This window comes from Oncorhynchus mykiss, chromosome 31 (genome assembly GCF_013265735.2).
Source record: "Oncorhynchus mykiss isolate Arlee chromosome 31, USDA_OmykA_1.1, whole genome shotgun sequence".
Taxonomy (NCBI): domain Eukaryota; kingdom Metazoa; phylum Chordata; class Actinopteri; order Salmoniformes; family Salmonidae; genus Oncorhynchus; species Oncorhynchus mykiss.
Genome location: NC_050571.1, coordinates 1,374,214 through 1,399,501, shown reverse-complemented (window position 1 = coordinate 1,399,501; position 25,288 = coordinate 1,374,214). Strand labels below are relative to the sequence as shown.

The following is a 25,288-nucleotide window of genomic DNA, read 5'->3' as shown; positions in this document are numbered from 1 at the left end:
GCCGCAGAGGGCACACTGCTGGTCGGTGCTGGGGGGTTCCTCAGGGAGTCGAGGCAGCAGGCATGACACTATCGTGTCACCCCAGGTGAGTCAGCATCAGGCTCATCCAGAGCCCCCTGTTGCTCACATGTATGCGTTTATTTCATTTCCCCGCATTCCCAGCAGAAGGCGCTCGTAGATTCAGGGAATTTTATTGACCGTTCATTTGCTCATAGTTTAGGTATCCCCCTTGTTCCTGTGGATATGCCCTTCCCTGTGCACGACCTAGATAGTCGACCATTAGGGTCAGGGCTGATTATGGAGGCCACCGCTCCACTGGGCATGGTTACGCAGGAGGGTCACAAGGGGAGAATCAGTCTCTTCCTTATTGATTCTCCTGCATTTCCCGTGGTGCTGGGCCTACCCTGGTTGGCCTGTCATGACCCCACTATTTCGTGGCAACAGAGGGCTCTCAAGGGGTGGTCACGAGAGTGCTCAGGGAGGTGTGTGGGAGTTTCCATAGGTGCGACTACGGTGGAACGTCAAGACCAGGTCTCCACCGTGTGCATTCCCTCTGAATATGCAGATTTGGCTCTCGCCTTCTGTAAGAAGAAGGCGACTCAATTACCACCCCATCGACGGGAGGATTGTGTGATGAATCTCCTGTTAGATGCAGCACTTCCCAGGAGTCACGTGTATTCTCTGTCACAGGAGGAGACGGCAGCTATGGAAACATATGTCTCCGAATCCCTGGGGGCAGGGATATATTTGGCCCTCCACTTCACCTGCCTCCTCGAGTTTCTTTTTTGTGAAGAAGGATGGAGGTCTGCGCCCGTGTATTGACTATCGGGGTATCAATCAGATCACAGTGAGGTACAGCTACCCGCTGCCTCTCATTGCCAGTGCAATCGAGTCAATACGCGGTTGGAAAATTGGATCTCAGGAGCGCTTACAACCTGGTGCGTATCCGGGAGGGGGATGAGTGGAAGACGGCATTTAGTACCATCTCAGGGCACTATGAGTACCTCGTCATGCTTTACGGGTTGATAAATGCTCCATCAGTCTTCCAGGCCTTTGTTGACAAGACTTTCCAGGATCTGCACGGGCAGGGTGTAGTGGTGTATATCGATGACATTCTGATATACTCCGCTACACGCGCCGAGCACGTGTCCCTGGTTTGCAGGGTGCTTGGTCGACTGTTGGAGCATGACCTGTACGTCAAGGCTGAGAAATGTCTGTTCTTCCAACAGTCTGTCTCCTTCCTAGGGTACCGCATTTCCACTTCAGTGATGGAGATGGAGAGTGACTGCATTTCAGCCGTGCGTAATTGGCCGACTCCCACCACGGTAAAAGAAGTGCAGCGGTTTCTAGGGTTTGCCAACTACTACCGGAGGTTAATCCGGAGTTCTTGTCAGGTTGCGGCTCCCATTACCTCACTGATGAAGGGGGGACCGGTACGTTTGCAGTGGTCGGCTGAAGCAGACAGGGCTTTTGGTCACCTGATGGCTCTGTTTACCTCGGCTCCCGTGCTGGCTCATCCGGATCCCTCTTTGGCATTCATAGTGGAGGTGGACGCGTCCGAGGCTGGGATAGGAGCCGTGCTCTCTCAGCGCTCGGGCACACCACCAAAGCTCCTGTGCTTTCTTTTCAAAGAAACTCAGCTCGGCGGAGCGAAACTATGATGTTGGGGATCGGGAGCTGTTGGCTGTTGTCAAGGCTCTGAAGGCGTGGAGACATTGGCTTGAGGCGGCTAAACAGTCTTTTCTCATCTGGACTGACCACCGCAATCTGGAGTACATCCCGGCGGCGAGGAGACTGAACCCTAGCCAGGCAAGGTGGGCCGTGTACTTTACACGTTTTGTTTTCACTCTGTCCTACAGACCAGGTTCCCAGAACGCTAAGGCAGATGCACTGTCCCGGATGTATGACACAGAGGAGCGGTCCATGGATCACACTCCCATACTTCCGGCCTCTTGCCTGGTGGTACCGATGGTGTGGGAGCTGAACGTGGACATCGACCGGGCGATACGCACAGAGCCCACTCCCTCCCAGTGTACAGCTGGGCGCCTGTACGTTCCGTCTGCTGTCCGCGACCGTTTGATCTATTGGGCCCACACGTAACCTTCCTCTGGTCACCCTGACATCGGTCGGACAGTGCGCTGTCTTAGTGGGAAGTACTGGTGGTCCACCTTGGCCAAGGACGTAAGGGTTTATGTTTCCTCCTGCTCGGTGTGCGCCCAGTGCAAGGCTCCCAGGCACCTGCCCAGAGGGAAGTTACAACCCTAACCCGTTCCACAACGGCCGTGGTTGCACCTGTCGGTGGACTTCCTGACGGATCTTCCTCCCTCACAGGGCAACACCACGATTCTGGTCGTTGTGGATCAGTTTTCTAAGTCCTGCCGTCTCCTCCCTTTTCCCGGTCTCCCTACGGCCCTACAGACTCACGTCTTCTGGCACTACAGGGTGCCTGAGGACATAGACTCTGATCGGGGTCCCCAGTTCATGTCCAGGGTCTGGAGAGCATTCACGGAACGTCGGGGGGTCTCGGTCAGCTTCAGCTCAGGTTTTCACCCCGAGACTAATGGGCAGGTGGAGAGAGTGAACCAGGATGTGGGTAGGTTTCTGCGGTCATGTTGCCAGGACCGACCGAGGGAGTGGGCGGCATTCATCCCCTGGGCAGAGATGGCCCAAAACTCTCTCCGCCACTCCTCCACTAACCTCTCTCCCTTCCAGTGCGTCCTGGGGTATCAGCCGGTTCTGGCACCTTGGCATCAGAGCCAGATCGAAGCTCCTGCAGTGGACGAATGGTTTAAGCGCTCGGAGGAGACCTGGAACGCCGCCCATGTGCACCTGCAACGGGCCGTGAGGCGGCAGAAGGCGAGCGCCGACCACCACCGCAGTGAGGCAAACACCGGGGGACCGGGTCTGGTTCTCGACCCGAAACCTGCCCCTCCGGAAGCTGGATCCGCGGTTTGTGGGGCCATTCAAAATCCTGAGGAGACTGAATAAGGTATACTACAGGTTTACAGCTTCCCCCCGATTACCGTATTAACCCCTTGTTCCATGTGTCTCTCCTCAGGCCGGTAGTTGCTGGTCCACTCCAGGAGTCTGAGGTGCGGTAGGTTCCTCCGCCCCCTCTGGACATCGGGGGGGCCCCGGTGTATGCTGTTCGAGCCATCCTGGACTCGAGGCGTTGGGCAAGGGGCCTTCAGTACCTCGTGGAGTGGGAGGGGTATGGTCCGGAGAAGAGGTGCTGGGTGCCGGTGGAGGACGTCTTGGACCCTTCGTTGCTGCGGGATTTCCACCTTCTCCATCCGGGTCGCCCCGTCATGGGGGGGGGGGGTACTGTCACAACTTCCGCCGAAGTAGGTCCCTCTCCTTGTTCGGATGGCGTTCGGCGGTCGAAGTCACCGACTTTCTAGCCATCGCCAATCCACTTTTCATTTTCCATTTGTTTTGTCTTACACACCTGGTTTCAATTCCCCAATGACTTGTTCATTATTTAACCCTCTGTTCCCCCATGTTTGTTTGTGAGTGATTGTTTATTGTAAGACGGTCCGTATTTGTGGGCTCGCATATTTTGCATTTGTATTTGAGTAAATATACATTGTCCTGCGCCTGACTCTCTACACCAGCTACACACAGGATGTCTTTACACTTGTATTGACGCTTTGCCTGTTTGATGGTTCATTGGAGGGCACAGGGGGATATCTTATAAACTTCCGGGTTGAGTCTCGCACCTTGAAAGTGGTAGCTCTAGCCTTTAGCTCAGTGCGAATGCTGCCCGTAATCCATGGCTTCTGGTTGGGGTATGTACGTACAGTCACTGTGGGGACGACGTCATCGATGCACTTATTGATGAAGCCAATGACTGATGTGGTGTACTCCTCAATGCCATCGGAAGAATCCTGGAACATATTCCAGTCTGTGCTAGCAAAACGTTAGTTTTAGTTTTAGTTTAGCATCTGTGTCATCTGACCACTTTTTCTATTGTAAGGTGAGGTTATTCCTGTACATCTCTAGTGTCCTCATAATTAATCAGAGGTAGAGGGCTGAATATAGCCAACAGAAGATAAAGGGAAATCACACTGAATGTTAAGTTGAAACTATGTTTAGCCTTGAACCAGGTAAATCATTGACAACATTCTCTTTTCCAGTAATAACCTGAACAAGATGAGACACTGTGCATTCTCATGGCAGGTGTGGGTTCACGTTAACTCATATCAGAGGTGGTGTGCACAACACAACACAACACACCACACAAACACCTTCATAGGATATTGTTCTCTCCTGTGGTTGGTTGTTGCAATAGATAAGTTGTGTTTGAATTGTGTCTTCAAATAACACACAAGCTAGTTGGAAGTACCAAGACCTGATGATCGCCATAGTAACAAATTATGACGACAATGATTGTTTTAAAATACCTTCCCAGCTCAAGGAAAATATTCTAAGGCTGGCAACAAGGTAGAGGGACCAATTGGGCTGGTGAATGAATCTAAAGGACAAGGCAGCAACATGGGGGGGTCACCTCACTGGGCTGGTGAATTAATCTAAAGGACATGGCAGCAACATGGGGGGGTCACCTCACTGGGCTGGTGAATGAATCTAAAGGACATGGCAGCAACATGGGGGGGTCACCTCACTGGGCTGGTGAATGAATCTAAAGGACATGGCAGCAACATGGGGGGGGTCACCTCACTGGGCTGGTGAATGAATCTAAAGGACATGGCAGCAACATGGGGGGGGTCACCTCACTGGGCTGGTGAATTAATCTAAAGGACATGGCAGCAACATGGGGGGGTCACCTCACTGGGGAGACTATGGGGAGTAGTTAGGACAGTTAGTAAAGTAGACTGGTAGGGAGGAAGTACCGGGCCACCCCGTGGCATCACCAAGCAAACTAGACTGGTAGGGAGGAAGTACCGGGCCGTGGCATCACCAAGCAAACTAGACTGGTAGGGAGGAAGTACCGGGCCACCCCGTGACATCACCAAGCAAACTAGACTGGTAGGGAGGAAGGACCGGGCCACCCCGTGACATCACCAAGCAAACTAGACTGGTAGGGAGGAAGGACCGGGCCGTGACATCACCAAGCAAACTAGACTGGTAGGGAGGAAGTACCGGGCCACCCCGTGACATCACCAAGCAAACTAGACTGGTAGGGAGGAAGTACCGGGCCACCCCGTGACATCACCAAGCAAACTAGACTGGTAGGGAGGAAGTACCGGGCCGTGGCATCATCAAGCAAACTAGACTGGTAGGGAGGAAGTACCGGGCCACCCCGTGACATCACCAAGCAAACTAGACTGGTAGGGAGGAAGTACCGGGCCACCCCGTGGCATCACCAAGCAAACTAGACTGGTAGGGAGGAAGTACCGGGCCACCCCGTGGCATCACCAAGCAAACTAGACTGGTAGGGAGGAAGTACCGGGCCACCCCGTGACATCACCAAGCAAACTAGACTGGTAGGGAGGAAGTACCGGGCCGTGGCATCAGGGAGGAGGAACCATACAGAACGGCTGGTGTGTTATCCATAGAAAACGCAATGAATAATAATCTGGATCCTTCAAACTCAACTCCGGACCGTCAAGCCAGTACCACTTCGTGTTTTCATTGTTCCCCTTTAATCGGGGACTGGTTTAGACCTGTGACACCAGGTGGGTGATTCCCCTTTAATCGGGGACTGGTTTAGACCTGTGACACCAGGTGGGTGCAATTAATTATCAGGTAGAACAGAAAGGCAGCGGGCTCCGGACATTAAGAAAGACCCCCCCTTCATCAGACTGACAGATAGTAGGAACAATCTGAGTCTCACTGCTCTTTATTCAGGTTATCACACAAAAACACCATGTTCTTTCTCCAATGCCTTTACAGAATTATACACATTGTAATGTCTTTCTTTCTGTTGGACATGAAGGTGAATTTGTACAACAAGTCCAACCAGTGTTCCGTTCTAACAAACGCGATGACATTATGCAACATGGGCACCGATCTGACAAATACACTTTAATGTTCTTACTCAGTCCTGTTCTTACTCAGTCCTGTTCTTACTCAGTCCTGTTCTTACTCAGTCCTGTTCTTACTCAGTCCTGTTCTTACTCAGTGCATCGGTCCTGTTCTTACTCAGTCCTGTTCTTACTCAGTCCTGTTCTTACTCAGTCCTGTTCTTACTCAGTCCTGTTCTTACTCAGTCCTGTTCTTACTCAGTCCTGTTCTTACTCAGTCCTGGTCCTACTCAGTCCTGGTCCTACTCAGTCCTGGTCTTACTCAGTCCTGGTCTTACTCAGTCCTGTTCTTACTCAGTCCATCAGTCCTGTTCTTTCTCAGTCCTGTTCTTACTCAGTCCATCAGTCCTGTTCTTTCTCAGTCCTGTTCTTACTCAGTCCTGGTCCTACTCAGTCCTGGTCCTACTCAGTCCTGGTCCTACTCAGTCCTGGTCTTACTCAGTCCTGGTCTTACTCAGTCCTGGTCTTACTCAGTCCTGGTCTTACTCAGTCCATCAGTCCTGTTCTTTCTCAGTCCTGTTCTTACTCAGTCCATCAGTCCTGTTCTTACTCAGTCCTGTTCTTACTCAGTCCTGTTCTTACTCAGTCCTGTTCTTACTCAGTCCTGTTCTTACTCAGTCCTGGTCCTACTCAGTCCTGGTCCTACTCAGTCCTGGTCCTACTCAGTCCTGGTCCTACTCAGTCCTGGTCTTACTCAGTCCTGGTCTTACTCAGTCCTGTTCTTACTCAGTCCATCAGTCCTGTTCTTTCTCAGTCCTGTTCTTACTCAGTCCATTAGTCCTGTTCTTACTCAGTCCTGTTCCTACTCAGTCCTGTTCCTACTCAGTCCTGTTCCTACTCAGTCCTGTTCCTACTCAGTCCTGTTCCTACTCAGTCCTGTTCCTACTCAGTCCTGTTCCTACTCAGTCCTGTTCTTTCTCAGTCCATCAGTCCTGTTCTTATTCAGTCCTGTTCCTACTCCTGTTCTTTCTCAGTCCATCAGTCCTGTTCTTACTCAGTCCTGTTCCTACTCAGTCCTGTTCTTGCTCAGTCCATCAGTCCTGTTCTTACTCAGTCCATCAGTCCTGTTCTTACTCAGTCCGGTTCTTGCTCAGTCCATCAGTCCTGTTCTTACTCAGTCCATCAGTCCTGTTCTTACTCAGTCCGGTTCTTGCTCAGTCCATCAGTCCTGTTCTTACTCAGTCCATCGGTCCTGTTCTTACTCAGTCCGGTTCTTGCTCAGTCCATCGGTCCTGTTCTTACTCAGTCCATCGGTCCTGTTCTTACTCAGTCCTGTTCTTACTCAGTCCTGTTCTTACTCAGTCCTGTTCTTACTCAGTCCTGTTCTTACTCAGTCCTGGTCCTACTCAGTCCTGGTCCTACTCAGTCCTGGTCCTACTCAGTCCTGGTCCTACTCAGTCCTGGTCCTACTCAGTCCTGGTCCTACTCAGTCCTGGTCCTACTCAGTCCTGGTCCTACTCAGTCCTGGTCCTACTCAGTCCTGGTCTTACTCAGTCCATCAGTCCTGTTCTTTCTCAGTCCTGTTCTTACTCAGTCCATTAGTCCTGTTCTTACTCAGTCCTGTTCCTACTCAGTCCTGTTCCTACTCAGTCCTGTTCCTACTCAGTCCTGTTCCTACTCAGTCCTGTTCCTACTCAGTCCTGTTCCTACTCAGTCCTGTTCCTACTCAGTCCTGTTCCTACTCAGTCCTGTTCCTACTCAGTCCTGTTCCTTCTCAGTCCATCAGTCCTGTTCTTATTCAGTCATGTTCCTACTCAGTCCTGTTCCTACTCAGTCCTGTTCCTACTCAGTCCTGTTCCTACTCAGTCCTGTTCCTACTCAGTCCTGTTCCTACTCAGTCCTGTTCCTACTCAGTCCTGTTCCTACTCAGTCCTGTTCTTACTCAGTCCATCAGTCCTGTTCTTTCTCAGTCCATCAGTCCTGTTCTTACTCAGTCCATCAGTCCTGTTCTTACTCAGTCCTGTTCTTTCTCAGTCCATCAGTTCTGTTCTTACTCAGTCCATCAGTCCTGTTCTTACTCAGTCCTGTTCCTACTCAGTCCTGTTCCTACTCAGTCCTGTTCCTACTCAGTCCTGTTCCTACTCAGTCCTGTTCTTACTCAGTCCATCAGTCCTGTTCTTACTCAGTCCATCAGTCCTGTTCTTACTCAGTCCATCAGTCCTGTTCTTACTCAGTCCTGTTCTTTCTCAGTCCATCAATCCTGTTCCTACTCAGTCCTGTTCTTTCTCAGTCCATCAGTCCTGTTCTTACTCAGTCCTGTTCTTACTCAGTCCATCAGTCCTGTTCTTACTCAGTCCATCAGTCCTGTTCTTTCTCAGTCCATCAGTCCTGTTCTTTCTCAGTCCATCAGTCCTGTTCTTTCTCAGTCCATCAGTCCTGTTCTTTCTCAGTCCATCAGTCCTGTTCTTACTCAGTCCATCAGTCCTGTTCTTACTCAGTCCATCAGTCCTGTTCTTTCTCAGTCCATCAGTCCTGTTCTTTCTCAGTCCATCAGTCCTGTTCTTTCTCAGTCCATCAGTCCTGTTCTTACTCAGTCCTGTTATTACTCAGTCCATCAGTCCTGTTCTTACTCAGTCCATGAGTCCTGTTCTTACTCAGTCCTGTTCTTACTCAGTCCATCAGTCCTGTTCTTAATCAGTCCATCAGTCCTGTTCTTACTCAGTCCATCAGTCCTGTTCTTTCTCAGTCCATCAGTCCTGTTCTTTCTCAGTCCATCAGTCCTGTTCTTAATCAGTCCATCAGTCCTGTTCTTACTCAGTCCATCAGTCCTGTTCTTTCTCAGTCCATCAGTCCTGTTCTTAAATCAGTCCATCAGTCCTGTTCTTACTCAGTCCTGTTCTTACTCAGTCCATCAGTCCTGTTCTTACTCAGTCCATCAGTCCTGTTCTTACTCAGTCCATCAGTCCTGTTCTTACTCAGTCCTGTTCTTACTCAGTCCTGTTCTTACTCAGTCCTGTTCTTACTCAGTCCTGTTCTTACTCAGTCCTGTTCTTACTCAGTCCTGTTCTTACTCAGTCCTGTTCTTACTCAGTCCTGTTCTTACTCAGTCCTGTTCTTACTCAGTCCTGTTCTTACTCAGTCCTGTTCTTACTCAACCCTATACACCATGATGTCATCATATACAAGATCTCTTATGCGTGTTTTGTCCTGAGATGATTGGTAGATGAACACTGCCTCTCTGTAGACATCAGCCAATGGCAGATAGGCTTCCTTCTCAGTCTCCTCTTCGGCCACCAATCGCCTTCTCAAGAGGAGCAAGGGGAGGGGCAGTCAGCCCAGGGTTTGTTGTGGCAGGAGTGAGATGGAGAGGTGTATATGACCCCTCCCCTGAGAGAGACTAAAGTACTGAGGGCAGGCTGTCAGTGAGTGAAGGAAGGAGGAAGGGACGACAGGTATTGAGGGATGTCCTTGTCTCTCCTCTCCTCAACAGGAGCAGTTCCCACAGCCCTTGACACTGTTCATGATCTCCTCCTGTAGTTTCTTCCTCTCCTCCTCCTTCTGGCTGAGTCTCTCTGGCTGCAGTTCCACCGGGCTGTTCTTAATGTTCAGTATCTTACTGTTCTGAGTGTTCCACAGGTCAGCATACAGAGAGCCTGGAGTAGCCAGGAGAGAGTGGTGGTCCCCTCGCTCTGCTATCTTACCCTGGAGGAGGAAGGGAGACAGAGGGAGAAGGACAGAGAGAGGGAGAGAGAGGATTATTCTACTATAAAATCTAGTTGAGTCTGACTAAAGTCCATGTAAAAAAGACTTTGACACAGAATGCAGTATTGAATGGGAGACATCGAGAATTAATTAGAATATCAACTCTAGAGTGATGAATAGTCAACTCTCCGTCTCTCTGAAACCCTCCCTCTCTACCTGACTCTTCCCTACTCTCCGTCTCTCTGAAACCCTCCCTCTCTACCTGACTCTTCCCTACTCTCCATCTCCCTGAAACCCTCCCTCTCTACCTGACTCTTCCCTACTCTCCGTCTCTCTGAAACCCTCCCTCTCTACCTGACTCTTCCCTACTCTCCATCTCTCTGAAACCCTCCCTCTCTACCTGACTCTTCCCTACTCTCCGTCTCTCTGAAACCCTCCCTCTCTACCTGACTCTTCCCTACTCTCCGTCTCTCTGAAACCCTCCCTCTCTACCTGACTCTTCCCTACTCTCCATCTCCCTGAAACCCTCCCTCTCTACCTGACTCTTCCCTACTCTCCGTCTCTCTGAAACCCTCCCTCTCTACCTGACTCTTCCCTACTCTCCGTCTCTCTGAAACCCTCCCTCTCTACCTGACTCTTCCCTACTCTCCGTCTCTCTGAAACCCTCCCTCTCTACCTGACTCTTCCCAACTCTCCGTCTCTCTGAAACCCTCCCTCTCTACCTGACTCTTCCCTACTCTCCGTCTCTCTGAAACCCTCCCTCTCTACCTGACTCTTCCCTACTCTCCATCTCCCTGAAACCCTCCCTCTCTACCTGACTCTTCCCTACTCTCCATCTCCCTGAAACCCTCCCTCTCTACCTGACTCTTCCCTACTCTCCGTCTCTCTGAAACCCTCCCTCTCTACCTGACTCTTCCCTACTCTCCATCTCCCTGAAACCCTCCCTCTCTACCTGACTCTTCCCTACTCTCCGTCTCTCTGAAACCCTCCCTCTCTACCTGACTCTTCCCTACTCTCCGTCTCTCTGAAACCCTCCCTCTCTACCTGACTCTTCCCTACTCTCCGTCTCTCTGAAACCCTCCCTCTCTACCTGAGTCTTCCCTACTCTCCGTCTCTCTGAAACCCTCCCTCTCTACCTGACTCTTCCCTACTCTCCGTCTCTCTGAAACCCTCCCTCTCTACCTGACTCTTCCCTACTCTCCGTCTCTCTGAAACCCTCCCTCTCTACCTGACTCTTCCCTACTCTCCATCTCCCTGAAACCCTCCCTCTCTACCTGACTCTTCCCTACTCTCCGTCTCTCTGAAACCCTCCCTCTCTACCTGACTCTTCCCTACTCTCTGTCTCTCTGAAACCCTCCCTCTCTACCTGACTCTTCCCTACTCTCCGTCTCTCTGAAACCCTCCCTCTCTACCTGACTCTTCCCTACTCTCCGTCTCTCTGAAACCCTCCCTCTCTACCTGACTCTTCCCTACTGGCACACGACAGCAGCACACCCCCCTCCCTCCCTCACCCACCCACCCACTCAGTAATAAAAGTATCCCACCCCCCAGGGAGCAAGGCAGAAGTGTTGGCACGGTGGGCATGCACGTAACTGACTGTTTCTAACTCTGTGACTTAACGAGCTGACACCATGGCGACACGGAATAACATGCCTCCTCGCCACGACGACCTTATGATCTCTCCATCTGACGCTCTGCCTCTGCTCACGGGGGAACATGGAAAACATCACCAACAGCTTTCAAAGAGCTAAGACACACCACAAGACAAACCAAACTTCAACCCCCTCTCCTCTCCTCTTTCTATTCCTCATTCCTCTCTCCTCCTACCTCACTAGATTAATGTTGTAAGTGAGAACACTACCTCAATAGATATAGTAGCCAAAAGAGGTACATAACTAACTAAACTTGGCAAAGGTTGTTGAGAACCTTCGCTAAGTGTGTTGTTGAGGACCTTCGCTAAGTGTGTTGTTGAGGACCTTCGCTAAGTGTGTTGTTGAGAACCTTCGCTAAGTGTGTTGTTGAGGCATTTGACGATACTGATAGGATTGAAAGAAAGGGAGTGCTGCTCTCGGATCAGATTTCGCTATTCAAATCTTTCCTTAACACTAGAATTATTCCACAATACTGACGACAGATCAGCTCCTGGAGAGACATTAGGCCTACCACCGATAGTAGCTATTATTGAGGCATCTCATTCTAATGCCTATCCTATAATTGTGACTCGTTTCAGGAAACTAAGAGTATGTCACGTGTGTCACTACTTCACAGGAGAACATGCATTCTGGTCAGAAATGCCTTCTGGAACATTTGAACTTTTATGTGCCTTAATAACAAACTTATATGCCATCTGTAAATATAAATACAATTGTTAAATTACGAGCATAGTTGGTTTCGCCTCTGAAAAAGTCAGAAACCTTCCCGCTAGCCATGATTGGCTGAGAAAATGGATGGGCTGAACATGCCGAGAGATGAGTTTGGATTGGTCTGTCACGAAGGACTGTCTATAATGAGCTGCTCAGTATGTTTTTTAATAAATGTTATTTTACCTTTATTTAACTGGGCAAGTCAGTTAATAAACACATTCTTATTTTCAATGACGGCTTAGGAACAGAGACTTGTTCAAGGGCAGAAGGACAGATTTTTACCTTGTCAGCTCAGGGATTCGATCTTGCAACCTTTCGGTTACTGGCCCACCTCTCTAACCACTAGGCTACCTGCCGATCTACATACACCTACAGTATGTGACTGTCTGATCACCTACAGTATGTATGTTAATAGTCCAATGCTCTAACCACTAGGCTACCTCTGCTACCCCAGTGGCTGGGCCTGGCACCCCAGTCGGTGGTCCTGGTATCCTAGTGGGTGGGCCTAGTACCCCAGTGGGTGGGCCTGGTACCCCAGTGGGTGGGCCTATGCCCTCCAAGGCCCAACTATGGCTATGCCGTTACCCAGTCATTTGAAATCCATAGATCACGACCAAATTAATTAATTTAATTAACTTTCCTTAAATGAACTGTAACTCAGTAAAAACGTTTAAATTGTTGCATGTTCCGTTTATATTTTTGTTCAGTGTACATTCCCAGATATATGTTTGTAATTTTGTCAGAAAGTCGTTTTCATTGCAAGTTAAAGCGTACAGTTAGCTAGCTAGCTAACGTTAGTTGGCTGGCTGTCTCGCTAGCCAAAGTTACATGTATGATCTGTCATGACGTTGACCTGAGGGGGAGGTTTATGACCCCCATAAATACCTTTTCCCTTTTTCCTCTCTCAACTCTACCGATGTGACTATTGAAAATCCCTTTGTTAAACATAGAGAGTCAGGGAACATCAAAAGTTGGGGGGAAAGGAAGCATATTTCGGTCATCCAACCAGTTGAAAAAATGCGTTGGTACTTAATGAATATGATGTCAGTTCGGTTGTCATCTGAGAAATTCTTATTAATGATAGGATGACATAAACGGTACAGTGGAAAGTCTACACATTCTAGTTATCAGATTCACATGGAATTGTTGTGCAATTGAAATGTTTCAATATTAAACTATTTGTGAAAAGATTAAATGTAATTTTAGCTTCCAAATGAGAGAATTGGTTTTCATAAGGTTAGCGCTCTGCTCAATCAGTGGCCCACCCCTGTGAAGAGACCTTGGTTATAAACTATGGAACACACCCTTCTCTCCCTCCACTATATAAGCCCTTTACGAAAATACAACTTTCTGTTCCGAGTACGCGAGGCCTGCAGCCTCTGCATTAAAAGGGCGAATAACTTTCTATTCCGGGTACATTAGGACGACGATCCGATGTCAGAGGGATTCAGATAATGACTACAGAACGAAGCCAACCTCAGCGAACTTTGAACTTTGAACTCTTATTCACTACAGAAGTGATACCTCCTAGCCGCTGAGTTAGCAGCGGCAACTGTAAACATGGGCTAGGAAAGGACGGACGACGGATCCAGTCTAACACACAACGACGATACTACAACGTATCCAGTTTACCACCAGAGACATTCTTCCGAGGACAGGAAGATCTCTGTACAATATTTATCTTGCAGTCATCTTGGTTTTCAGCCTATACTCTATTTATCTTGCAGTCATCTCGGTTTTCAGCCTATACTCTATTTATCGTGCAGTCATCTCGGTTTTCAGCCTATACTCTATTTATCGTGCAGTCATCTCGGTTTTCAGTCTATACTCTATTTATCTTGCAGTCATCTCGGTTTTCAGTCTATACTCTATTTATCGTGCAGTCATCTCGGTTTTCAGTCTATACAATATTTATCTTGCAGTCATCTCGGTTTTCAGCCTATACTCTATTTATCTTGCAGTCATCTCGGTTTTCAGACTATACTCTATTTATCTTGCAGTCATCTCGGTTTTCAGACTATACTCTATTTATCTTGCAGTCATCTCGGTTTTCAGACTATACTCTATTTATCTTGCAGTCATCTCGGTTTTCAGACTATACTCTATTTATCTTGCAGTCATCTCGGTTTTCAGACTATACTCTATTTATCTTGCAGTCATCTCGGTTTTCAGACTACACTATTTTGCAGTCAAATTGACACATAATAATGTTGATTATGTGTTTAGTGGAGTTTTTTTATTATTATTATTTATTATTTATTATTTCAACTTTACTGTTCTAGTGGTCTGAGGTAGTTGGTAAATAATGAGTGTTTTCAACTTTACTAACAATGGTTTTTATGATGCGGTCTCAAGGTTCTGTTCTGATGTGTGGTGCAGGTTGTCCTGGTGGATGGAAATTAAGATCAACCAAATGCGCCAGGCCAGGGACATTTTGGAAAAGATTTGGGACCTGAATGTTATTCAAGGTAGAAGAAATCGTTGTCTAATATCCCAAATCCTAAAACATTTTTGAACATTTCCTGTTGAAAAGTGATATCCGGGGCAGCAGGTAGCCTAGTGGTTAGAGCGTTGGGCCAGTAACCTACTTAATGTAGTGACAGTGTGGGGCGGCAGGTAGCCTAGTGGTTAGAGCGTTGGGCCAGTAACCTACTTAATGTAGTGACAGTGTGGGGCGGCAGGTAGCCTAGTGGTTAGAGCGTTGGGCCAGTAACCTACTTAATGTAGTGACAGTGTGGGGCAGCAGGTAGCCTAGTGGTTAGAGCGTTGGGCCAGTAACCTACTTAATGTAGTGACAGTGTGGGGCGGCAGGTAGCCTAGTGGTTAGAGCGTTGGGCCAGTAACCTACTTAATGTAGTGACAGTGTGGGGCGGCAGGTAGCCTAGTGGTTCGAGCGTTGGGCCAGTAACCTACTTAATGTAGTGACAGTGTGGGGCGGCAGGTAGCCTAGTGGTTAGAGCGTTGGGCCAGTAACCTACTTAATGTAGTGACAGTGTGGGGCGGCAGGTAGCCTAGTGGTTAGAGCGTTGGGCCAGTAACCTACTTAATGTAGTGACAGTGTGGGGCGGCAGGTAGCCTAGTGGTTAGAGCGTTGGGCCAGTAACCTACTTAATGTAGTGACAGTGTGGGGCGGCAGGTAGCCTAGTGGTTAGAGCGTTGGGCCAGTAACCTACTTAATGTAGTGACAGTGTGGGGCGGCAGGTAGCCTAGTGGTTAGAGCGTTGGGCCAGTAACCTACTTAATGTAGTGACAGTGTGGGGCGGCAGGTAGCCTAGTGGTTAGAGCGTTGGGCCAGTAACCTACTTAATGTAGTGACAGTGTGGGGCGGCAGGTAGCCTAGTGGTTAGAGCGTTGGGCCAGTAACCTACTTAATGTAGTGACAGTGTGGGGCGGCAGGTAGCCTAGTGGTTAGAGCGTTGGGCCAGTAACCTACTTAATGTAGTGACAGTGTGGGGCGGCAGGTAGCCTAGTGGTTAGAGCATTGGGCCAGTAACCTACTTAATGTAGTGACAGTGTGGGGCGGCAGGTAGCCTAGTGGTTAGAGCGTTGGGCCAGTAACCTACTTAATGTAGTGACAGTGTGGGGCGGCAGGTAGCCTAGTGGTTAGAGCGTTGGGCCAGTAACCTACTTAATGTAGTGACAGTGTGGGGCGGCAGGTAGCCTAGTGGTTAGAGCGTTGGGCCAGTAACCTACTTAATGTAGTGACAGTGTGGGGCGGCAGGTAGCCTAGTGGTTAGAGCGTTGGGCCAGTAACCTACTTAATGTAGTGACAGTGTGGGGCGGCAGGTAGCCTAGTGGTTAGAGCGTTGGGCCAGTAACCTACTTAATGTAGTGACAGTGTGGGGCGGCAGGTAGCCTAGTGGTTAGAGCGTTGGGCCAGTAACCTACTTAATGTAGTGACAGTGTGGGGCAGCAGGTAGCCTAGTGGTTAGAGCGTTGGGCCAGTAACATACTTAATGTAGTGACAGTGTGGGGCAGCAGGTAGCCTAGTGGTTAGAGCGTTGGGCCAGTAACCTACTTAATGTAGTGACAGTGTGGGGCGGCAGGTAGCCTAGTGGTTAGAGCGTTGGGCCAGTAACCTACTTAATGTAGTGACAGTGTGGGGCGGCAGGTAGCCTAGTGGTTAGAGCGTTGGGCCAGTAACCTACTTAATGTAGTGACAGTGTGGGGCGGCAGGTAGCCTAGTGGTTAGAGCGTTGGGCCAGTAACCTACTTAATGTAGTGACAGTGTGGGGCGGCAGGTAGTCTAGTGGTTAGAGCGTTTGGCCAGTAACCTACTTAATGTAGTGACAGTGTGGGGCAGCAGGTAGCCTAGTGGTTAGAGCGTTGGGCCAGTAACCTACTTAATGTAGTGACAGTGTGGGGCGGCAGGTAGCCTAGTGGTTAGAGCGTTGGGCCAGTAACATACTTAATGTAGTGACAGTGTGGGGCGGCAGGTAGCCAAGTGGTTAGAGCGTTGGGCCAGTAACCTACTTAATGTAGTGACAGTGTGGGGCGGCAGGTAGCCTAGTGGTTAGAGCGTTGGGCCAGTAACATACTTAATGTAGTGACAGTGTGGGGCGGCAGGTAGCCTAGTGGTTAGAGCGTTGGGCCAGTAACCTACTTAATGTAGTGACAGTGTGGGGCGGCAGGTAGCCTAGTGGTTAGAGCGTTGGGCCAGTAACCTACTTAATGTAGTGACAGTGTGGGGCGGCAGGTAGCCTAGTGGTTAGAGCGTTGGGCCAGTAACCTACTTAATGTAGTGACAGTGTGGGGCAGCAGGTAGCCTAGTGGTTAGAGCGTTGGGCCAGTAACCTACTTAATGTAGTGACAGTGTGGGGCGGCAGGTAGCCTAGTGGTTAGAGCGTTGGGCCAGTAACCTACTTAATGTAGTGACAGTGTGGGGCGGCAGGTAGCCTAGTGGTTAGAGCGTTGGGCCAGTAACCTACTTAATGTAGTGACAGTGTGGGGCGGCAGGTAGCCTAGTGGTTAGAGCGTTGGGCCAGTAACCTACTTAATGTAGTGACAGTGTGGGGCGGCAGGTAGCCTAGTGGTTAGAGCGTTGGGCCAGTAACCTACTTAATGTAGTGACAGTGTGGGGCGGCAGGTAGCCTAGTGGTTAGAGCGTTGGGCCAGTAACCTACTTAATGTAGTGACAGTGTGGGGCGGCAGGTAGCCTAGTGGTTAGAGCGTTGGGCCAGTAACCTACTTAATGTAGTGACAGTGTGGGGCGGCAGGTAGCCTAGTGGTTAGAGCGTTGGGCCAGTAACCTACTTAATGTAGTGACAGTGTGGGGCAGCAGGTAGCCTAGTGGTTAGAGCGTTGGGCCAGTAACCTACTTAATGTAGTGACAGTGTGGGGCGGCAGGTAGCCTAGTGGTTAGAGCGTTGGGCCAGTAACCTACTTAATGTAGTGACAGTGTGGGGCGGCAGGTAGCCTAGTGGTTAGAGCGTTGGGCCAGTAACCTACTTAATGTAGTGACAGTGTGGGGCGGCAGGTAGCCTAGTGGTTAGAGCGTTGGGCCAGTAACCTACTTAATGTAGTGACAGTGTGGGGCAGCAGGTAGCCTAGTGGTTAGAGCGTTGGGCCAGTAACCTACTTAATGTAGTGACAGTGCGGGGCGGCAGGTAGCCTAGTGGTTAGAGCGTTGGGCCAGTAACCTACTTAATGTAGTGACAGTGTGGGGCGGCAGGTAGCCTAGTGGTTAGAGCGTTGGGCCAGTAACCTACTTAATGTAGTGACAGTGTGGGGCGGCAGGTAGCCTAGTGGTTAGAGCGTTGGGCCAGTAACCTACTTAATGTAGTGACAGTGTGGGGCGGCAGGTAGCCTAGTGGTTAGAGCGTTGGGCCAGTAACCTACTTAATGTAGTGACAGTGTGGGGCGGCAGGTAGCCTAGTGGTTAGAGCGTTGGGCCAGTAACCTACTTAATGTAGTGACAGTGTGGGGCGGCAGGTAGCCTAGTGGTTAGAGCGTTGGGCCAGTAACCTACTTAATGTAGTGACAGTGTGGGGCGGCAGGTAGCCTAGTGGTTAGAGCGTTGGGCCAGTAACCTACTTAATGTAGTGACAGTGCGGGGCGGCAGGTAGCCTAGTGGTTAGAGCGTTGGGCCAGTAACATACTTAATGTAGTGACAGTGTGGGGCGGCAGGTAGCCTAGTGGTTAGAGCGTTGGGCCAGTAACCTACTTAATGTAGTGACAGTGTGGGGCAGCAGGTAGCCTAGTGGTTAGAGCGTTGGGCCAGTAACATACTTAATGTAGTGACAGTGTGGGGCGGCAGGTAGCCTAGTGGTTTCGAGCGTTGGGCCAGTAACATACTTAATGTAGTGACAGTGTGGGGCGGCAGGTAGCCTAGTGGTTAGAGCGTTGGGCCAGCAACCTACTTAATGTAGTGACAGTGTGGGGCGGCAGGTAGCCTAGTGGTTAGAGCGTTGGGCCAGTAACCTACTTAATGTAGTGACAGTGTGGGGCGGCAGGTAGCCTAGTGGTTAGAGCGTTGGGCCAGTAACCTACTTAATGTAGTGACAGTGCGGGGCGGCAGGTAGCCTAGTGGTTAGAGCGTTGGGCCAGTAACCTACTTAATGTAGTGACAGTGCGGGGCGGCAGGTAGCCTAGTGGTTAGAGCGTTGGGCCAGTAACCTACTTAATGTAGTGACAGTGTGGGGCGGCAGGTAGCCTAGTGGTTAGAGCGTTGGGCCAGTAACATACTTAATGTAGTGACAGTGTGGGGCGGCAGGTAGCCTAGTGGTTAGAGCGTTGGGCCAGTAACCTACTTAATGTAGTGACAGTGTGGGGCGGCAGGTAGCCTAGTGGTTAGAGCGTTGGGCCAGTAACCTACTTAATGTAGTGACAGTGTGGGGCGGCAGGTAGCCTAGTGGTTAGAGCGTTGGGCCAGTAACATACTTAATGTAGTGACAGTGTGGGGCGGCAGGTAGCCTAGTGGTTAGAGCGTTGGGCCAGTAACCTACTTAATGTAGTGACAGTGCGGGGCGGCAGGTAGCCTAGTGGTTAGAGCGTTGGGCCAGTAACCTACTTAATGTAGTGACAGTGTGGGGCGGCAGGTAGCCTAGTGGTTAGAGCGTTGGGCCAGTAACATACTTAATGTAGTGACAGTGTGGGGCGGCAGGTAGCCTAGTGGTTAGAGCGTTGGGCCAGTAACCTACTTAATGTAGTGACAGTGTGGGGCGGCAGGTAGCCTAGTGGTTAGAGCGTTGGGCCAGTAACCTACTTAATGTAGTGACAGTGTGGGGCAGCAGGTAGCCTAGTGGTTAGAGCGTTGGGCCAGTAACCTACTTAATGTAGTGACAGTGTGGGGCGGCAGGTAGCCTAGTGGTTAGAGCGTTGGGCCAGTAACCTACTTAATGTAGTGACAGTGCGGGGCGGCAGGTAGCCTAGTGGTTAGAGCGTTGGGCCAGTAACATACTTAATGTAGTGACAGTGTGGGGCGGCAGGTAGCCTAGTGGTTAGAGCGTTGGGCCAGTAACCTACTTAATGTAGTGACAGTGTGGGGCGGCAGGTAGCCTAGTGGTTAGAGCGTTGGGCCAGTAACCTACTTAATGTAGTGACAGTGTGGGGCAGCAGGTAACCTAGTGGTTAGAGCGTTGGGCCAGTAACCTACTTAATGTAGTGACAGTGTGGGGCGGCAGGTAACCTAGTGGTTAGAGCGTTGGGCCAGTAACCTACTTAATGTAGTGACAGTGTGGGGCGGCAGGTAGCCTAGTGGTTAGAGCGTTGGGCCAGTAACATACTTAATGTAGTGACAGTGTGGGGCGGCAGGTAGCCTAGTGGTTAGAGCGTTGGGCCAGTAACATACTTAATGTAGTGACAGTGTGGGGCGGCAGGTAGCCTAGTGGTTAGAGCGTTGGGCCAGTAACCTACTTAATGTAGTGACAGTGTGGGGCGGCAGGTAGCCTAGTGGTTAGAGCGTTGGGCCAGTAACCTACTTAATGTAGTGACAGTGCGGGGCGGCAGGTAGCCTAGTGGTTAGAGCGTTGGGCCAGTAACCTACTTAATGTAGTGACAGTGTGGGGCGGCAGGTAGCCTAGTGGTTAGAGCGTTGGGCCAGTAACCTACTTAATGTAGTGACAGTGTGGGGCAGCAGGTAGCCTAGTGGTTAGAGCGTTGGGCCAGTAACCTACTTAATGTAGTGACAGTGCGGGGCGGCAGGTAGCCTAGTGGTTAGAGCGTTGGGCCAGTAACCTACTTAATGTAGTGACAGTGTGGGGCGGCAGGTAGCCTAGTGGTTAGAGCGTTGGGCCAGTAACATACTTAATGTAGTGACAGTGTGGGGCGGCAGGTAGCCTAGTGGTTAGAGCGTTGGGCCAGTAACCTACTTAATGTAGTGACAGTGTGGGGCGGCAGGTAGCCTAGTGGTTAGAGCGTTGGGCCAGTAACCTACTTAATGTAGTGACAGTGTGGGGCGGCAGGTAGCCTAGTGGTTAGAGCGTTGGGCCAGTAACCTACTTAATGTAGTGACAGTGTGGGGCGGCAGGTAGCCTAGTGGTTAGAGCGTTGGGCCAGTAACCTACTTAATGTAGTGACAGTGTGGGGCGGCAGGTAGCCTAGTGGTTAGAGCGTTGGGCCAGTAACCTACTTAATGTAGTGACAGTGCGGGGCGGCAGGTAGCCTAGTGGTTAGAGCGTTGGGCCAGTAACCTACTTAATGTAGTGACAGTGCGGGGCGGCAGGTAGCCTAGTGGTTAGAGCGTTGGGCCAGTAACCTACTTAATGTAGTGACAGTGTGGGGCGGCAGGTAGCCTAGTGGTTAGAGCGTTGGGCCAGTAACCTACTTAATGTAGTGACAGTGTGGGGCAGCAGGTAGCCTAGTGGTTAGAGCGTTGGGCCAGTAACCTACTTAATGTAGTGACAGTGTGGGGCGGCAGGTAGCCTAGTGGTTAGAGCGTTGGGCCAGTAACCTACTTAATGTAGTGACAGTGTGGGGCGGCAGGTAGCCTAGTGGTTAGAGCGTTGGGCCAGTAACCTACTTAATGTAGTGACAGTGTGGGGCGGCAGGTAGCCTAGTGGTTAGAGCGTTGGGCCAGTAACCTACTTAATGTAGTGACAGTGTGGGGCAGCAGGTAGCCTAGTGGTTAGAGCGTTGGGCCAGTAACCTACTTAATGTAGTGACAGTGTGGGGCGGCAGGTAGCCTAGTGGTTAGAGCGTTGGGCCAGTAACATACTTAATGTAGTGACAGTGTGGGGCGGCAGGTAGCCTAGTGGTTAGAGCGTTGGGCCAGTAACCTACTTAATGTAGTGACAGTGTGGGGCGGCAGGTAGCCTAGTGGTTAGAGCGTTGGGCCAGTAACCTACTTAATGTAGTGACAGTGCGGGGCGGCAGGTAGCCTAGTGGTTAGAGCGTTGGGCCAGTAACCTACTTAATGTAGTGACAGTGTGGGGCGGCAGGTAACCTAGTGGTTAGAGCGTTGGGCCAGTAACCTACTTAATGTAGTGACAGTGTGGGGCGGCAGGTAGCCTAGTGGTTAGAGCGTTGGGCCAGTAACCTACTTAATGTAGTGACAGTGTGGGGCGGCAGGTAGCCTAGTGGTTTCGAGCGTTGGGCCAGTAACATACTTAATGTAGTGACAGTGTGGGGCGGCAGGTAGCCTAGTGGTTAGAGCGTTGGGCCAGTAACCTACTTAATGTAGTGACAGTGTGGGGCGGCAGGTAGCCTAGTGGTTAGAGCGTTGGGCCAGTAACCTACTTAATGTAGTGACAGTGTGGGGCGGCAGGTAGCCTAGTGGTTAGAGCGTTGGGCCAGTAACCTACTTAATGTAGTGACAGTGTGGGGCGGCAGGTAGCCTAGTGGTTAGAGCGTTGGGCCAGTAACCTACTTAATGTAGTGACAGTGTGGGGCGGCAGGTAGCCTAGTGGTTAGAGCGTTGGGCCAGTAACATACTTAATGTAGTGACAGTGTGGGGCGGCAGGTAACCTAGTGGTTAGAGCGTTGGGCCAGTAACCTACTTAATGTAGTGACAGTGTGGGGCGGCAGGTAGCCTAGTGGTTAGAGCGTTGGGCCAGTAACCTACTTAATGTAGTGACAGTGTGGGGCGGCAGGTAGCCTAGTGGTTAGAGCGTTGGGCCAGTAACCTACTTAATGTAGTGACAGTGTGGGGCAGCAGGTAGCCTAGTGGTTAGAGCGTTGGGCCAGTAACCTACTTAATGTAGTGACAGTGTGGGGCGGCAGGTAGCCTAGTGGTTAGAGCGTTGGGCCAGTAACCTACTTAATGTAGTGACAGTGTGGGGCGGCAGGTAGCCTAGTGGTTAGAGCGTTGGGCCAGTAACCTACTTAATGTAGTGACAGTGTGGGGCGGCAGGTAGCCTAGTGGTTAGAGCATTGGGCCAGTAACCTACTTAATGTAGTGACAGTGTGGGGCGGCAGGTAGCCTAGTGGTTAGAGCGTTGGGCCAGTAACCTACTTAATGTAGTGACAGTGTGGGGCGGCAGATAGCCTAGTGGTTAGAGCGTTGGGCCAGTAACCTACTTAATGTAGTGACAGTGTGGGGCAGCAGGTAGCCTAGTGGTTAGAGCGTTGGGCCAGTAACCTACTTAATGTAGTGACAGTGTGGGGCAGCAGGTAGCCTAGTGGTTAGAGCGTTGGGCCAGTAACCTACTTAATGTAGTGACAGTGTGGGGCGGCAGGTAGCCTAGTGGTTAGAGCGTTGGGCCAGTAACCTACTTAATGTAGTGACAGTGCGGGGCGGCAGGTAGCCTAGTGGTTAGAGCGTTGGGCCAGTAACCTACTTAATGTAGTGACAGTGTGGGGCGGCAGGTAGCCTAGTGGTTAGAGTGTTGGGCCAGTAACCTACTTAATGTAGTGACAGTGTGGGGCGGCAGGTAGCCTAGTGGTTAGAGCGTTGGGCCAGTAACCTACTTAATGTAGTGACAGTGTGGGGCGGCAGGTAGCCTAGTGGTTAGAGCGTTGGGCCAGTAACCTACTTAATGTAGTGACAGTGTGGGGCGGCAGGTAGCCTAGTGGTTAGAGCGTTGGGCCAGTAACCTACTTAATGTAGTGACAGTGTGGGGCGGCAGGTAGCCTAGTGGTTAGAGCGTTGGGCCAGTAACCTACTTAATGTAGTGACAGTGTGGGGCAGCAGGTAGCCTAGTGGTTAGAGCGTTGGGCCAGTAACCTACTTAATGTAGTGACAGTGTGGGGCAGCAGGTAACCTAGTGGTTAGAGCGTTGGGCCAGTAACCTACTTAATGTAGTGACAGTGTGGGGCGGCAGGTAGCCTAGTGGTTAGAGCGTTGGGCCAGTAACCTACTTAATGTAGTGACAGTGTGGGGCAGCAGGTAGCCTAGTGGTTAGAGCGTTGGGCCAGTAACCTACTTAATGTAGTGACAGTGTGGGGCAGCAGGTAGCCTAGTGGTTAGAGCGTTGGGCCAGTAACCTACTTAATGTAGTGACAGTGTGGGGCGGCAGGTAACCTAGTGGTTAGAGCGTTGGGCCAGTAACCTACTTAATGTAGTGACAGTGTGGGGCGGCAGGTAGCCTAGTGGTTAGAGCGTTGGGCCAGTAACCTACTTAATGTAGTGACAGTGTGGGGCGGCAGGTAACCTAGTGGTTAGAGCGTTGGGCCAGTAACCTACTTAATGTAGTGACAGTGTGGGGCGGCAGGTAGCCTAGTGGTTAGAGCGTTGGGCCAGTAACCTACTTAATGTAGTGACAGTGTGGGGCAGCAGGTAGCCTAGTGGTTAGAGCGTTGGGCCAGTAACCTACTTAATGTAGTGACAGTGTGGGGCGGCAGGTAGCCTAGTGGTTAGAGCGTTGGGCCAGTAACCTACTTAATGTAGTGACAGTGTGGGGCGGCAGGTAACCTAGTGGTTAGAGCGTTGGGCCAGTAACCTACTTAATGTAGTGACAGTGTGGGGCAGCAGGTAGCCTAGTGGTTAGAGCGTTGGGCCAGTAACCTACTTAATGTAGTGACAGTGTGGGGCGGCAGGTAGCCTAGTGGTTAGAGCGTTGGGCCAGTAACCTACTTAATGTAGTGACAGTGCGGGGCGGCAGGTAGCCTAGTGGTTAGAGCGTTGGGCCAGTAACCTACTTAATGTAGTGACAGTGTGGGGCGGCAGGTAGCCTAGTGGTTAGAGCGTTGGGCCAGTAACCTACTTAATGTAGTGACAGTGTGGGGCGGCAGGTAGCCTAGTGGTTAGAGCGTTGGGCCAGTAACCTACTTAATGTAGTGACAGTGTGGGGCGGCAGGTAACCTAGTGGTTAGAGCGTTGGGCCAGTAACCTACTTAATGTAGTGACAGTGTGGGGCGGCAGGTAGCCTAGTGGTTAGAGCGTTGGGCCAGTAACCTACTTAATGTAGTGACAGTGTGGGGCGGCAGGTAGCCTAGTGGTTAGAGCGTTGGGCCAGTAACCTACTTAATGTAGTGACAGTGTGGGGCGGCAGGTAGCCTAGTGGTTAGAGCGTTGGGCCAGTAACCTACTTAATGTAGTGACAGTGTGGGGCGGCAGGTAGCCTAGTGGTTAGAGCGTTGGGCCAGTAACCTACTTAATGTAGTGACAGTGTGGGGCGGCAGGTAGCCTAGTGGTTAGAGTGTTGGGCCAGTAACCTACTTAATGTAGTGACAGTGTGGGGCGGCAGGTAGCCTAGTGGTTAGAGCGTTGGGCCAGTAACATACTTAATGTAGTGACAGTGTGGGGCGGCAGGTAGCCTAGTGGTTAGAGCGTTGGGCCAGTAACATACTTAATGTAGTGACAGTGTGGGGCAGCAGGTAGCCTAGTGGTTAGAGCGTTGGGCCAGTAACCTACTTAATGTAGTGACAGTGTGGGGCGGCAGGTAGCCTAGTGGTTAGAGCGTTGGGCCAGTAACCTACTTAATGTAGTGACAGTGTGGGGCAGCAGGTAGCCTAGTGGTTAGAGCGTTGGGCCAGTAACCTACTTAATGTAGTGACAGTGTGGGGCGGCAGGTAACCTAGTGGTTAGAGCGTTGGGCCAGTAACCTACTTAATGTAGTGACAGTGCGGGGCGGCAGGTAGCCTAGTGGTTAGAGCGTTGGGCCAGTAACCTACTTAATGTAGTGACAGTGTGGGGCAGCAGGTAGCCTAGTGGTTAGAGCGTTGGGCCAGTAACCTACTTAATGTAGTGACAGTGTGGGGCGGCAGGTAACCTAGTGGTTAGAGCGTTGGGCCAGTAACCTACTTAATGTAGTGACAGTGTGGGGCGGCAGGTAGCCTAGTGGTTAGAGCGTTGGGCCAGTAACCTACTTAATGTAGTGACAGTGTGGGGCGGCAGGTAGCCTAGTGGTTAGAGCGTTGGGCCAGTAACCTACTTAATGTAGTGACAGTGTGGGGCGGCAGGTAGCCTAGTGGTTAGAGCGT

The 25,288-nt window shown here is 50.8% G+C and overlaps 1 protein-coding gene across 2 annotated transcripts in view; it reads right to left on the bottom strand.

The window, feature by feature from the left end:
* Positions 1-5,782: 5,782 nt before the first annotated feature.
* abcb7 (ATP-binding cassette, sub-family B (MDR/TAP), member 7) overlaps positions 5,783-25,288 on the bottom strand; it is an 84,394-nt gene continuing 64,888 nt past the window's right edge. For both annotated transcript variants that reach the window (XM_036969596.1, XM_036969597.1), the window contains exon 16: positions 5,783-9,626. In XM_036969596.1, the coding sequence (XP_036825491.1) occupies positions 9,408-9,626 (219 nt within the window). In that variant the 3' untranslated portion in view covers positions 5,783-9,407. The remainder of the gene's footprint in view (positions 9,627-25,288) is intronic.